The following is a 14,947-nucleotide window of genomic DNA, read 5'->3' on the forward strand; positions in this document are numbered from 1 at the left end:
GTTGGCAAAGGCAGTCAAATCAAATCAAATCCAATGTTATTGGTCACATACACGTGATTAGCAGATGTTATTGCGGCTGTAGCGAAATGCTTGTGCTTCTAGCTCCCACAGTGCAGTAATATCTAACAAGTAATATCTATCAAATTACACAACATATACACAATACACACACATCTATGTAGGTTGGCATAAGCAGTCTACTTACTTCATAGGTTTGAACAGAGCCTGTCCATAGTTCTGGAACGTCATGATCAGTTTCAGTTGCGTGCCTCCAGACTTCATGGCTGTTGGAAAAAATACAAACAACAAAAATAGTCATTGGCAGCAAATGTACAGTATGGCAGAATCATTTTCTCACCGAATGACATTATAGAGTACACCATCAAATATGATTTAGTCAATCATGTAATGATCCCCCCCCCCCCCCAGAGGATGGTCAACATCTCCCACTGATTCACTTCAGACTGTGTGCCTAACTGTTTTTCAAAACAACTGGGAATTCAGAACTCAGAGATCTCAGACTTTAGTGTGATCAAGACAGCTGGAAACTCTGAAGAAGAAAAACGAGCTCAGAATGGGAAAAAACTTTTTGAACCGTCATCCAACTCAGAATTCCAAGTCGGAAACTCTGGCATCTTTCTAGAGCTCTGACTTTCCAACCTGAAGATCGCTGACGTCCTGATTTGACCTAGTTCCCAGTTGTCTTGAAAGCAACAAGTGTACTTAGAGTGAGTGACAGATGATATCACAAGTGTTTGTTTGATCAGGAAGGAGACTGGAAGGTGAAGGATAGAGAGTGCAATCACATTGCTCTCTGTTCTCTCTCTTTGTTCTCGCTCTCTCTGTTCTCTCTGTTCTCTCTGTTCTCTCCTTTCTTCCCTCATTTTCTCTCTGTTCTTTCTTCCCTCAGTCTCTGTCTCTCTCCATTTTAAATTCAATTCAATTTGAGGGCTTTATTGGCATGGGAAACACATGTTAACATTGCCTAAGCAAGTGAACTAGATAATAAACCAAAGTGATATAAACAATAAAAATGAACAGTAAACATTACACTCACAAACGTTCCAAAAGAATAAAGACATTTCAAATTGTGTGCAAATAGTACAAAAGGGAGAATAAACATAAGTATGGGTTGTATTTACAATGGTGTTTGTGCTTCACTGGTTGCCCTTTTCTTGTGGAAACAGGTCACAAATCTTGCTGCTGTGATGGCACACTGTGGTATTTCACCCAACAGATATGATTGAAATTGGCTTTGTTTTTGAATTATTTGTGTTTCTGTGTAATCTAAGGGAAATATGCATCTCTAATATGGTCATACATTTGGCAGGTTAGGAAGTGCTGCTCAGTTTCCACCTCTCTCTCTGTCTCTTTCTCTATCTCTCTCTATCTGTCTCTCTCTCTATCTGTCTCTCTCTGTCTCTCTATCTGTCTCTCTCTGTCTCTCTATCTGTCTCTCTGTCTCTGTCTCTTTCTCTATCTGTCTCTCTATCTCTCTCTCTCTCTCTCTCTCTCTCTCTCTATCTGTCTCTCTCTGTCTCTGTCTCTCTCTATATCTGTCTCTCTGTCTCTGTCTCTGTCTCTCTCTCTATCTGTCTCTCTCTGTCTCTGTCTCTCTCTATATCTGTCTCTCTGTCTCTCGGTCTCTCTCTCTCTCTCTCTCTCTCTCTCACTCCCGCTCTCTGTCTCAATTAAATTCAAAGGGGCTTTATTGACATGGGAAACATGTTTACATTGCCACAGCAAGTGAAATAAACAATCAACAAATATGACAACAAAAAACAACAAAAAACAAGTATATGTAAATTAAGAGTAAACATTGCACTCACAAAGGCTTCAGAAAGATAAAGGCATTTCAAATGTTATGTGACATTTTTTGAAGTACCAATGGTAGGTAGGGGAATATAAATCAACAGATAAATATAGATTGTATTTACAATGTTGTTTGTGTTCCACTGGTTGCCCTTTTCTCATGGCAACGGGTCACAGATCTTGCTGCTGTGATTGCACACTGTGATAGTTATCCTAACAAATATGGGAGTTTATCAATGTTTGATTTGCTTTCAAATTCGTTGTGGGTCTTTGTGATCTGTGGGAAACGTGTGTCTCTAATATGGTCATACATTTGGCAGGAGGTCAGAAAATGCAGCTCAGTTTCCACCTAATTTTGTGGGCTGTGGGCATAGCCTATCTTCTCTTTGTGTTTATTTCTTCACTCATTTGCTCTCTCTCTCTCTCCTCTCTCTCTCTCTCTCTCCTCTCTCTGTGTTCTTTCTTCCATCTGTCTGTCTGTCTGTCTTTGTCTGTCTGTCTCTCACTGTCGGTCTCTTGGTCTGTCTGTCTCTCACTGTCGGTCTCTCGGTCTCTGTCTGTCTTTGGGTCTCTGTCTCTCGGTCTCTTTGTGTGTCTCTCGGTCTCTCTGTCTCTTTGTGTGTCTCTCGGTCTCTCTGTCTCTGTGTGTCTCTCGGTCTCTGTCTGTCTCTTTGTGTGTCTCTCGGTCTCTCTGTCTCTTTGTGTATCTCGGCCTCTGTGTGTGTCTCTCGGCCTCTGTGTGGGTCTCTCGGCCTCTGTGTGGGTCTCTCGGCCTCTGTGTGTGTCTCTCGACCTCTGTGTGTGTCTCTCGGCCTCTGTGTGTGTCTCTCGGTCTCTGTGTGTGTCTCTCGGTCTCTGTGTGTGTCTCTCGGTCTCTGTGTGTGTCTCTCGGCCTCTGTGTGTGCCTCTCAGTCACTCGGTCTGTGTGTGTGTCTCTCAGTCTCTGTGTGAGTCTCTCAGTCTCTCACTCACTCACACCTTGTCTCTCTCTCACACACACACACAACAAGCCATCAAAAATTGACAAAATTCAACAAAGTCACTTTCTTGGTCAGTAAAACATATTGCCCCCCAAAGAGAGCCACTAAAGCTTAATAGATTGAACTGTGTGCTTTAGATTGAACCATGTGCTTTAGTGAATGGTCACCACGGTGAAGGTTTTCTCTTCAGTAAAACAGCTATGCTTTATTGACATGATCAGTCAAAGAAGAAGCACTGAAAATAATCACATTTATGGTCTTTCAAAAGAAGAACATGCTGTTTCATGTTAAAGAGATGTTGACAAGTGCTGTACAAAGGAGAGAAGAGGGTGAAAAGTTCAAGTGGAAATGTCAATGCTTCAGTCTCTAGACTGTTGGCATACTCACTTAGTAATCAGATGCCCTTGTCAAATACCAAATTCCCTAAAACGGGAAGCATGGGGAACTTCCGTAGCAGAAATCAGATAAAGAGGGGTCGTAACCAATTATGTATATAAACCCTGGATTGCTGATGCTATGTATTGGCCATTGAGACACTTCTGAAGCCACCGGTCTGTCATATTGTTACATCTGCTCCTGCCACGCCCTCTACTGCTCATCCTGTGTCTCCTTGACCTGCCACCACTCCCCCAGTAGTCTCTCCCTCTCCCTCTCTCTCAGTGTGTGTGTGATAGTGTGGGCGGAAACAGGTGTGTTGGAGTCAGAGCAGATCCCCACCAGTTGCAACCTGTTCCATAATCAAGACCTCTACAAATACTCAGCCCTGCCACTTCCACGCTGCCAGATCGTAATCTCTGCTCAGTCAGTCTACGCTTCTAGCCATTTGTTACTACTCAGATCCTGTTTCCCTGCCTGACGCTGTTTTCCTCTCCACTACAGTTCCGCCCGATCTGACTCTGGTCCCTGTCTCCTGTCCCACGTCTCGTCATCCTGCTACTCTGTCCTGGATTCCCCACTCTACTGCTCCCTTGGATTCCCCTCTGGACCTACTTACCCTGTCCCAACCCCTCTCGCTCCAGCCTCAGCCTCCACATCTGGTTTCCTGCAACCCATCCGAGCTTTCCCTGGCCTGCACTCCATCCTGTGTTTCAATAAATATCCTGGTTATTTCATCCATGTCTCCTTGTCTGAGTCTGCTCTTGGGTTCCCCTGTTCCACTCCGCGTAACACATATTGGCACTCCCCAGTAGGAGCAATCATCCATAGGAATTCATGGAATGCTAAAAAATGACGTGTATTGAGGTATATTTGATGTTGTTGTAGTGGGGACAGTAACATTACTAATCGAAAAAAAAATAAGGATTTGTTTTATATATATACAGTTTTAACACACATACTCATTCCAGGGTTTTTCTTTATTTTTTCAATTTTCTACATTGTAGAATAATAGTGAAGACATCAAAACAATGAAATAACACATGAAATCATGTAGTAACAAAAGTGTTAAACAAATCAAAATATATTCTATATTTGAGATTCTTCAAAGTAGCCACCTTTTGCCTTAAAGACAGCTTTTCACACTCTTGGCATTCTCTCAACCAGCTTCATGAGGTAGTCACCTGGAATGCATTTCAATTGACAGGTGTGTCTTTTTAAAAGTTAATTTTTGGAATTTCTTTCCTTCTTAATTCATTTGAGTTGTGTTGTGACAAGGTAGGGGTTGAAGATTGCCCTATTTGGTAAAAGACCAAGTCCATATTATGGCAAGAACAGCTCAAATAAGAAAAGAGAAACGACAGTCCATTATTACTTTAAGACATGAAGGTCAGTCAAATCGGAAAATGTCAAGAACTTAGAAAGTTTCTTCAAGTGCAGTCGCAAAAACCATGAAGTGCTATGATGAAACTGTCTCTCATGAGGACCACCACAGGAAAGGAAGACCCAAAGTTACCTCTGCTGCAAAAGATGGCGCCGACAGAGATGGTCACCTCGCTTCAGGTCCTTAGGAAACTATGCAGTTAATTGTTTTTTCATGTATTATCTCTTACATTGTTAGCCCAGAAAATCTCAAGTGTTACATACAGCCGGGAAGAACACTGGATATAAATGCGATGTCAACTTACCAACATTACGACCAGGAATACGTATTTCCCGAAGCGGATCCTTTGTTCGGATCTCCACCCTGGACATGTGATATTATCCCAGAGGCCGGCCCAAAACAAAGCGGTCGCCGCAGGAGAGGCAGAAGAAGCGGCCTACTGGTCAAACTCAGAAGGCGATCACACCATCCACCCTTCCGAGCATATTACTTGCCAATGTCCAATCTCTAGATAACAAGGTGGACGAAATTAGGGCATGAGTTTCCTTCCAGAGAGACATCAGAGATTGTAACATTCTCTGTGTCACAGAAACATGGCTCACCCAGGATATGTTGTCAGAGTCGGTACAGCCATCTGGTTTCTTCATGCATTGCGCTGACAGAAACAAACATCTCTCTTGTAAGAAGAAGTGTGGGGGTGTATACCTTATGATTAACGAGTCGTGGTGTAATCACAAAAACATACAGGAACTCAATTCCTTTTGTTCACCTGACCTAGAATTCCTTGCAATCAAATGCCGACCGCATTATCTTCCAAGAGAATTCTCTTCGATTATAGTCACAGCCGTGTACATTCCCCCCAAGCAAATACCTCGTCGGCCCTGAAAGAACTTCACTGGACTCTATGTAAACTGGAATCCATAAATCCTGAGGCTGCATTTATTGTAGCTGGGGATTTTAACAAAGCTAACCTGAGAACAAGACTTACTCAATTCTTTCAGCATATAAAATGCGCGACACGAGCTGGTTGCATTCTGTACCATTGTGGCACGCCCTGACCATAGAGAGCCCTCTGGGTTTTCTATGGTGTAATAGGTCAGAGCGTGACTAGGGGGTTTCTAGGTATTATATTTCTATGTTGGTGTGTGTGTATGGTTCCCAATTGGATGCAACTGATAATCATTACCTCTAATTGGGGATCATATTTAGTGTGTCCTTTATCCCACCTACTATGGGAGATATTGTTTTGTATGAGTGCCTACATTCGCTACGTATTTCACGATCGTTATATCTTTGTTGTTTTGGAAATTTCACTATCATTAAAATGTGGAACTCTACTCACGCTGCGCCTTGGTCCAATTATTCATACGACGTTCGTGACAGAATATCCCCCCTAGTCAGGACCAAGCAGCGTGCCCAGGAGGTGAAGGAGAGTTGGCCATGGGAAGAGATACTAGGTGGATGCGAGACCCTTCCTTTGCGGGAGTCACCAAGGAGTAAAGGAGGACAGCGACGACGCAGGGGTCCGCGGCCACAAACAGCCTAAGGGCAACCCCAAGTTTTTTTGGCACAAGGAGCGGTCGGCCGAGCCAAGGAGAGAGCCAGAGACCGTCTGGGAGTCGATGGAGCAGTTTGAGGAGGGATATCGGAGAGAGATGTTGGCTAGGAGTACGCTGCAGCGCAGGCGTTTTGAAGAGCGTGTCATCAGTCCGGTGCAACCTGTGCAGGCTCCACGCACCAGGCCTCCAGTGCGCCTTCCCAGCCCGGTACGTCCTGTGCCGGCTCCCCGCACTCGCCCTGAGGAGCGTGTCATCAGTCCGGTGCAACCTGTGCCGGCTCCACGCACTCGTCCACCAGTACGTGTTTACAGCCTGGAACCTCCAGCGACGGTTCACAGTCCAGAGCTTCCAGCGATGGTTCACAGTTCAGAGCCTCCAGTGATGGTTCACAGTTCAGAGCCTCCAGCGACGGTTCACAGTCCAGAGCTTCCAGCGACGGTTCACAGTCCAGAGCTTCTAGTGATGGTTCACAGTTCAGAGCCTCCAGCGACGGTTCACAGTCCAGAGCTTCCAGCGACGGTTCACAGTCCAGAGCTTCCAGTGATGGTTCACAGTTCAGAGCCTCCAGCGACGGTTCACAGTCCAGAGCTTCCAGCGACGGTTCACAGTCCAGAGCTTCCAGTGATGGTTCACAGTTCAGAGCCTCCAGCGACGGTTCACAGTCCAGAGCTTCCAGCGACGGTTCACAGTCCAGAGCTTCCAGTGATGGTTCACAGTTCAGAGCCTCCAGCTACGGTTCACAGTTCAGAGCCTCCACGGCCCGGAGCTTCCATTGACGGTCCCAAGGCCGGAGCCTTCCTCTGCGCCGGTGCTCAGTTCAGACACGGCGTCCAGTCCCGCTCCATGGCCGGAGCCTTCCTCTGCGCCGGTGCCCAGTCCAGGCACAGCGTCCAGTCCCTCCTGGCTCCATGGCCGGATCGGCTGTCTGAGCGGTGCTACGTCCCGCACCGGAGCCGCCCTCGGGGTTCTCTATGGTGTAATAGGTCAGGGCGTGACTAGGGGGTTTCTAGGTATTATATTTCTATGTTGGTGTGTGTGTATGGTTCCCAATTGGAGGCAGCTGATAATGGTTACCTCTAATTGGGGATCATACTTAGTGTGTCCTTTTTCCCACCTGCTATGGGGGAAATTGTTTTGTATGAGTGCCTATGTGCCCTACGTATTTCACGATCGTTATATCTTTGTTGTTTTGGAAGTTTAGAGACTTTTGGAAGTCTCTACTCACGCTGCGCCTTGGTCCAATTATTCATACAACGTTCGTGACACATTGCTATTCTAACTTCCGTGATGCATACAAAGCCCTCACCCACCCATACTTTTTTCCCACCATAATTTGCAAATAAATTCATTACAAATCCTACAATGTGATTTTCTGGATTTTTTTCTCATTTTGTCTGTCATAGTTGAAGTGTACCTATGATGAAAATTACAGGACTCTCTCATCTTTTTAAGTGGGAGAACTTGCACAATTGGTGGCTAACTAAATACTTTTTTGCCCCACTGTATATACTGTATTCTATACCATCTACTGCATCTTGCCTATGCCGCACGGCCATCGCTCATCCATATATTTATATGTACATATTTTTAATTCATCCCTTTACATTTGTGTGTATAAGGTAGTTGTTGTGAATTTGTTAGATTACTTGTTAGATATTACTGCATTGTCAGAACTAGAAGCACAAGCATTTCGCTACACTCGCATTAACATCTGCTAACCATGTGTATGTGACCAATAAAATGTGATTTGATTTGCAGAGGATAAGGCTGGTAACTCTAATGAAGTTCATTAGAGTTAACAGTCTCAGAAATTGCAGCCCAAATAAATGCTTCACTGTGTTCAAGTAATAGACACATCTCAACATCAACAGTTCAGAGGAGACTGTGTGAATCAGGCCTTCACGGTTTAATTGCTGCAAAGAAACCACTACTAAAGGACACCAATAAGAAGACGAGACTTGCTTGGGCCAAGAAACACTAGCAATGGACATCAGACCAGTGGAAATCTGTCCTTTGGTCTGATGAGTCCAGATTTGAGATTTTTGATTCCAACCGCTGTGTCTTTGTGAGGCGCAGAGTAGGTGAACAGATTCAAGGCACACTTAACCAGCATGGCTACCACAGCATTCTGCAGCGATACGCCATCCCATCTGGTTTTGGCTTAGTGGGACTATCATTTGTTTTTCAACAGGAGAATGACCCAACACACCTCCAGACTGTGTAAGGGCTATTTTTAACAAGAAGGAGAGTGATGGAGTGCTGCATCAGATGACCTGGTCTCCACAATCCCCCGACCTCAACCAAATTGAGATGGTTTGGGACAAGTCAAACTGCAGAGTTAAGGAAAAGCAGCTAACAAGTGCTCAGCATATGTTGGAAAAGCATTCCAGGTGAAGCTGGTTGAGAGAATGCCAAGAGTGTGCAAAGCTGTCATCAAGGCAAAGGGTGGCTATTTGAAGAATCTCAAATACGAAATATAGATTTGTATTTGTTTAACACTTTTTGGGTTGCTACATGATTCCATATGTGTTATTTCATAGTTTGATGTCTTCACTATTATTCGACAATGTAGAAAATAGTAAAAATGAATAAAACCCCTTGAATGAGTAGGTCTTCTAAAACTTTTGACCGGGTAGTGTATATACACCTCACTCTCAGATAAATAAGTAGCTAGGTTTTACACAGTCAAATGTAGCAAATAACTACCTTTTTTTTTTATAAAGAATGATACATTTCTGACATCAATATATATCAATACAGTAATATGAGATCTGTATGTAAAATACTTACTTTCAACATTTTTGTCATTTAACATATGCTCTTAGTTTTTTTTTTTTTTAGAATTTTACCCCTTTTTCTCCCCAATTTTCGTAGTATCCAATTGTTGTAGTAGCTGTTGTAGTAGCTACTATCTTGTCTCATCGCTACAACTCCCGTACGGGCTCGGGAGAGACGAAGGTTGAAAGTCATGCGTCCTCCGATACACAACCAACCAAGCCGCTGCTTCTTTAACACAGCGCACATCCAACCCGGAAGCCAGCCGCACCAATGCGCCGGAGGAAACACCGTGCACCTGGCCACCTTGGCTAGCGTACACTGCGCCCAGCCCGCCACAGGAGTCGCTGGTGCGCGATGAGACACCCCTACCGACCAAGCCCTCCCTAACCCGGGCGACGCTAGGCCAATTGTGCGTCGCCCCACGGACCTCCCGGTCGCGGCCGGTTACGACAGAGCCTGGGCGCGAACCCAGGACTCTGATGGCACAGCTGGCGCTGCAGTACAGCGCCCTTAACCACTGCGCCACCCGGGAGGCCTCGACATATGCTCTTAGTTAGTACATTAATCTTAAGATAGCTAGGTGAGACAATCAAATATCACACTCAAATATACAGAATAGATGCACTCCATTCCAGCTAAACAATGCAGAAAAAAACGAATTTTAATTGACCCCTAGAATCTATTAATTAAAAATCTGACAACAGTAATATTTTACACACACATGAAGGTACCCATAAGCAATAATTCCTGGTGAAAAAACTCAAATGTGAAATATTGGTGGATGTAGAGTTTTGGAAATAAACTCGTCAAATTCACACAACCAAATATCTGCAAATGAGTGAAGTAGGTCTGACTGTAGCTAGGCCTGCTATACAAAGCAAAACCCATACTACCAACTGGTGGATTTTGTAGTCTCAATTGACATTCACATCCTAGCCACTCAGTCATATAGCTATGTAATTACATGGGCTGGAGGGAGCAGCATGTAGCTGACCATACTGCCAGACCAAGCTGCATCCACCCTGCATTCTCTCGTTTCACTGTGTGTGGATCTGAAGAGAGAACATAGCCTGGTCCCAGATCTGTTTATGGGTCTTTCTATGAATAATGGAGCCAAAGTGTGACATTGGGATCAACATTTCAAAATGGTTTGAAACAAAACAAAAAATGATGTTTTGGCAGTTTTACCTGTGTACTTAGAGGAATAAAAGTGAATATATGCAAATTGACCCATAACTCCACCAACACCACAACATAGGACTAATAGTATACATCCTTTAAGCAGCGATCAGACAGACATTGGCAAGTCCAATTCAAGGACTTTCAGGGACTTTTTCAAGCACTTAACTGTAATTTCCAAGGACCTCAATGTAACACAGTCGTATAATTGATATCATTGTACATATAGGGCCCACTTCCCCCAAAATGCATGCAAAACCTGTATAACGAGATAGACGCTTACCACTTCAAGAAAACATTTTTTTTTAGGCCTTGCCAATGCATTAACATTCCAATTATTATTTCATTCTAAAATATGTGAGAATAATGTGGACATCGCCTGACTAAATAGATTGGATGCATGACGATTTTTCTGTAGCCTATGTGGCAGACGCGACGACACATAATCAAGCCATGAATAGCAGCATCATTCATCTCCCCATTTGAATTACACCATTGCTGTTTTTATAATGAGAAAGTGAGCAACAACCAGGTTCCTTTTTCATGGAAGGATTTGTATGGAAAGACAAGTTGTCATCCTAACAATAACCGCAAGTGGTTTTACCGCAACAGAAATTCAAACAAAAACTTAGCAATAACGTAAATCACAGATAGTTAGTTATAAGAGAGCTGGAGAACTTTTAAATTGACTACAATAATTACAATTGAGGAAATTGTATGGTTTAAAATTGCAGGTGTAACATGGAAACCGAAATGTATTTGTCATGTTATTTCATTACCAGATCGTGTTGTGAATAAGCCCACTAGGTATGTAATTTGTCATTATATCCTGAATAATTCATCAGAATAGTGTTGGGTGTTGCGCAATAGTCTATCCTACACAACTGCGCAAAGTAGAGAGTGTCCAATCTGAGGCACAAAAACATGTGAAAACATGAACACATTACCTTGATGCTTTCTCTGTTAAATCTAACGACACCCTGCTGTAAATCAAGCAGACAACCACAGATGATCAACATCAATTCGCATGTGATTTTACACCCAACGTGGATCCGGGCACAAGCGTAACGAATGAGACACCAAATTATTCTGGACATTCCTCGAAACCACCTTTTTCCCAGCACTTGGGCTGTTGTTGCATCGCATGTGCTCTCAGAACAGCTGCTTGTCACTTGACTGTCATTCGGAAAATTCCTTTCTAGATCAGATGATGACATGCGAAAATATCACGGCCTAACTAATCAGCTGGACACCAAATGCGCATCCATCAAGTATTAGGCAGAATTATTTTAAAAAACACGTTAATGACAGTATCAATTTAGGTTTTAAGTATCAAGTTAAGGTTACTCTTTCGGTTAGGGGCTTGCGATTTTGCAATTGAATTCATTATTTTGGATTTGTGTGCCCATGAAAACGGTTTTCACCCCGTAACATAAGAAGACACAAAATGTTAGGTAGTTACACTGCATTTCTGAGATCTCTATACAACAAACTGTCCGACAGCTCGATCCAGGATTCTTACAGGGTTCACATTCATTGTCAAATTGAACTGATTAATGCTTAATATATGAAGTAACGTCAACTTACACTGACATAAATGCAAGGAGAGAAAAGTCATGTTTTATGTCACAGGTTTTTACAAAGATCCATCAAGACACCAACCATGACAAAGAATTAAACATCAACTTATGAATTGTATTAAATGTAGCTCTGATCCCCCCCCCCCCCCCCCTTATATCTTAATGTAATGACATGAAACAAATCAGCAGATTATTATCAATGACTTAACAGCTGTAACACGTTGTCCAGTGTGGTAAATTCTTCACTGGTACCCTAGTTTATTGAAAGACCCTTATGTGCTTAGTTTAGCTAACTACTCTGACTGTTGTTGTGCCATACAGAGGAGAAACTAGCCAGTCCCAAATATGTCTGTGCCTTTGCCAAGTCCTCTGTAACAATGATAGTCAGAGGAGTTGGCTACACAATCCACACACAGATCTGGAACCAGGCTAGTTTCTCAACCTCAATGACAGGGGTAGGCAACCCTGTTCCTGGAGTGCCGCAGGTACTACAGCATTCTGTTCCAACTACACTGTAGGCACCACACCTGACCAACTGAGAAAATGTATCAATCAGTTCAGTGATTGCCTAAATTCATAGTCAAAAAAAAATTCATAGCTGTTTGTGGGTGGGGGTGCTGCATCTATATATATATATATATATATATATATATATATATATATATACTCTTTTTATTCTGGTTTTTCAGGGGGTGCTGCAGCACCCTCAGCACCCCCGTTTCCCGGGGCTAAGTCGAAATTCAACACACCTGGACTTCCATGTTGGTTAAACCAAAACAATGAAGTGCATGCGGCACTCCAGAACCAGGGTTGTCTAACCAGGGTTGTCTAACCAGGGTTGTCTAACCCTGCTATATGACATAAGGTTTGGCTGAATAACGTACAACCAGATCTGAGACAGGGCTATAGAGAAGCTGCCTTCTCTCCTCTCCTCTCACTTACCGACGCTGGTGATTCTCTGTGAGACCAGGTCCCTGAGCAGAGCATCGATGACTAGGTTATGTCTGGAGTAGAGCTCATATCGATTAATCCCTATGTGGAAGCGGAGCCAGTTGGGGTAGGAGTCAGCCGTCAGCTCTCCTCCTGTTGGAGTGTACTCCTCCATGTTCCCTTCAGCGTGCCTGGGAGGAAGAGGGGAGGGAGGAGAAGGGAGGTGATCCGTGTTTTTTCTGTAGCCCTGAACCACCCTCCTTTTTAGTGTTTCATGTGTTAAGAGGTGTTTTGACAGGACATGACTTGAATTTGCAAGAGGGACATTTGCTAATATGGTTAGGTAGCCTATAACCATTTGTGTAAAAACACCTTTATTAATGTGAAATAACAAGATGAAATGTGTAATTTACACATAATATCCTAGGTGTATTGTTTGTTTAACTTGTGCTATTGTCTTGGGTTGAATTTAAAGAGGCTAATTATCACTTTTCGATTGTGGTGATGGTCTATAAATATATAAAAATGTATGTTACCATTCCTGATTCTCTGTGGCGGCGTTGGGGTCAAATCTGATGTCTGTGTTGACGTTGAACAAGGTGTCTTCGTCGGTCAGAGACGGTAAGGCTCTCTTGAATAACGGGTGGTCAAACAGAGCCAGCAACCTTGAACTCTTGACAGGTATGTTTTTGGTGACCACAGTGTCCTGTATGAACCGTCTTTTTTTGTCACCATTTTGTGCATAATGTTCAATCCGTTTAAAGGCTTCCGTTTTGTTTCCCGCTTTGGTGTTCTTCTCCAGAGAATGGGAAGAGATGTTAGAGTTTGGCTCATTGCTGAAGTCCTGGAGGATTCTCAGCGTGTGTTTGTTAGGCCAGCCTGACTCCGCTTCCGACCTAGCTCGGTGTTTAGCCCAGTTCTGAGGGTCCTCGCTCGGCTTGTGCGAGCAGGAGCAGCCGCTGTTGCTGCGCCTCTCCAGCTTTGGTAACAAGTCTATCATGATGTGCATCGAGCAGGCTATTAGAAACACCATGAGAATCAAAACCCGGAATTTACGGAAGAGTATCATCTTCATAGTCCCCTGTTTGAGCAGTTGCGAGTATTTACTGCAAATGATGAGCACGCATATGAACAGACTCACTACATCACTGATTATGTTTATCACGCTGGATGCCACTTTAATGAAATACACGTTGAACACGTAACCATCTTCACTTCTTGCCGTCTTGATTAGACTAAATGTTTCAGTGTTCAACTTTTGTATTTCCAACCACATAGAAATCCAGACGGCAGGCTTCTTTTGTGGTTCAGAACGAGAGGATTCTCCGCATGCGCCCAGGTAAAACAGGTCGACTCGGTTCAGACCAACGGTCGAGTTGGGAAAGCGGCATTATCTCAATTGCTTTCGCTCTACAGCTCCGACCCCAAGGCTTTACGCACAATACACGGTATAAAGGAAGTGCAAGGGTCTGGAAAGAAGCTCGAAAACGGTAGATAAATGATCCATCAGAGGTGTATGTTGGCGGGGTCTGCTGGCGCACATCGGTCCGGCCATTGAGCATGAACTCTGCTGTGTGAGAAACGGAGCTGTCGTGGATCCGCTGGGCACGGGCTACGCATTGGTCCAGTCCGGGATAGGAAAAGCGCCGAGAGCGCTATTCACCAATGTCAAAATATAATTTTAAAAGAAGACTACTCGAAAGACTCCTCCTTTTCCACTAGAAACGATAAAACAACGTGTAAAGGCGCAGCAGGCAAAGTACAGTAAGCGACCCAGGATGAGAATAAATGGCAATGTTCAAAGCAAATCCCGAATAAAGACAGGCAATACAAAACAACCAAAGATAGACAGACAAGACAGGCAATACAAAACAACCAAAGCGAGACGAATCAAACAAATAATTCGGATAGGTGCCGATTCGGTTTCTCTCTCGGAGATAGACTACAGTGTGCCTTGTGAGCTAGGAAAAAGACAATCACTGTCCTTCGCATGTGAGATTGAGGTTGGGTGTGTTAAATATTATGATGAAGCGCGTCTAGATCCAGCCTTGTGCAGCGTCACCGTGCACAGATTGGCTGAGTCTCTCCCACAGTCGGAGAGAGAGGGGGACAGCAACCATCTGAGGCTCAAGTGCCTGCCTGCCTGTTTCTGTAGCCTGTGTTCTTCCTAAAAAACATTTCCCCCTGCGAATCCAGACTGTGCAAGAAGAGGGCGTCTCATCCCAGTGGTGAAAATCCACTGTGGCACAATATTGTATGTAGCTAGCTACGTTAGATGATGTATGTCTATTGATTAGTGAAATGCATCTGGTGCAATCAAGGAGGCATCCTCATGGAGACATGTCAGTATCAGTCCAGGGCCTTCATTCA

The 14,947-nt window shown here is 43.8% G+C and overlaps 1 protein-coding gene across 1 annotated transcript in view; it reads right to left on the reverse strand.

Annotated features, from left to right (window-relative positions):
* LOC139376736 (FAM20C golgi associated secretory pathway kinase b) overlaps positions 1-14,569 on the reverse strand; it is a 75,597-nt gene extending 61,028 nt beyond the window's left edge. Inside the window, exons 1-3 of the mRNA XM_071119626.1 lie at positions 13,114-14,569; positions 12,590-12,768; positions 206-284 (exon numbers count right to left, since the gene is read on the reverse strand). Of these exons, the coding sequence (XP_070975727.1) occupies positions 206-284; positions 12,590-12,768; positions 13,114-13,853 (998 nt within the window). The 5' untranslated portion in view covers positions 13,854-14,569. The remainder of the gene's footprint in view (positions 1-205; positions 285-12,589; positions 12,769-13,113) is intronic.
* Positions 14,570-14,947: the final 378 nt, after the last annotated feature.

The sequence above is a fragment of the Oncorhynchus clarkii genome, chromosome 20 (genome assembly GCF_045791955.1).
Source record: "Oncorhynchus clarkii lewisi isolate Uvic-CL-2024 chromosome 20, UVic_Ocla_1.0, whole genome shotgun sequence".
NCBI lineage: Eukaryota > Metazoa > Chordata > Actinopteri > Salmoniformes > Salmonidae > Oncorhynchus > Oncorhynchus clarkii.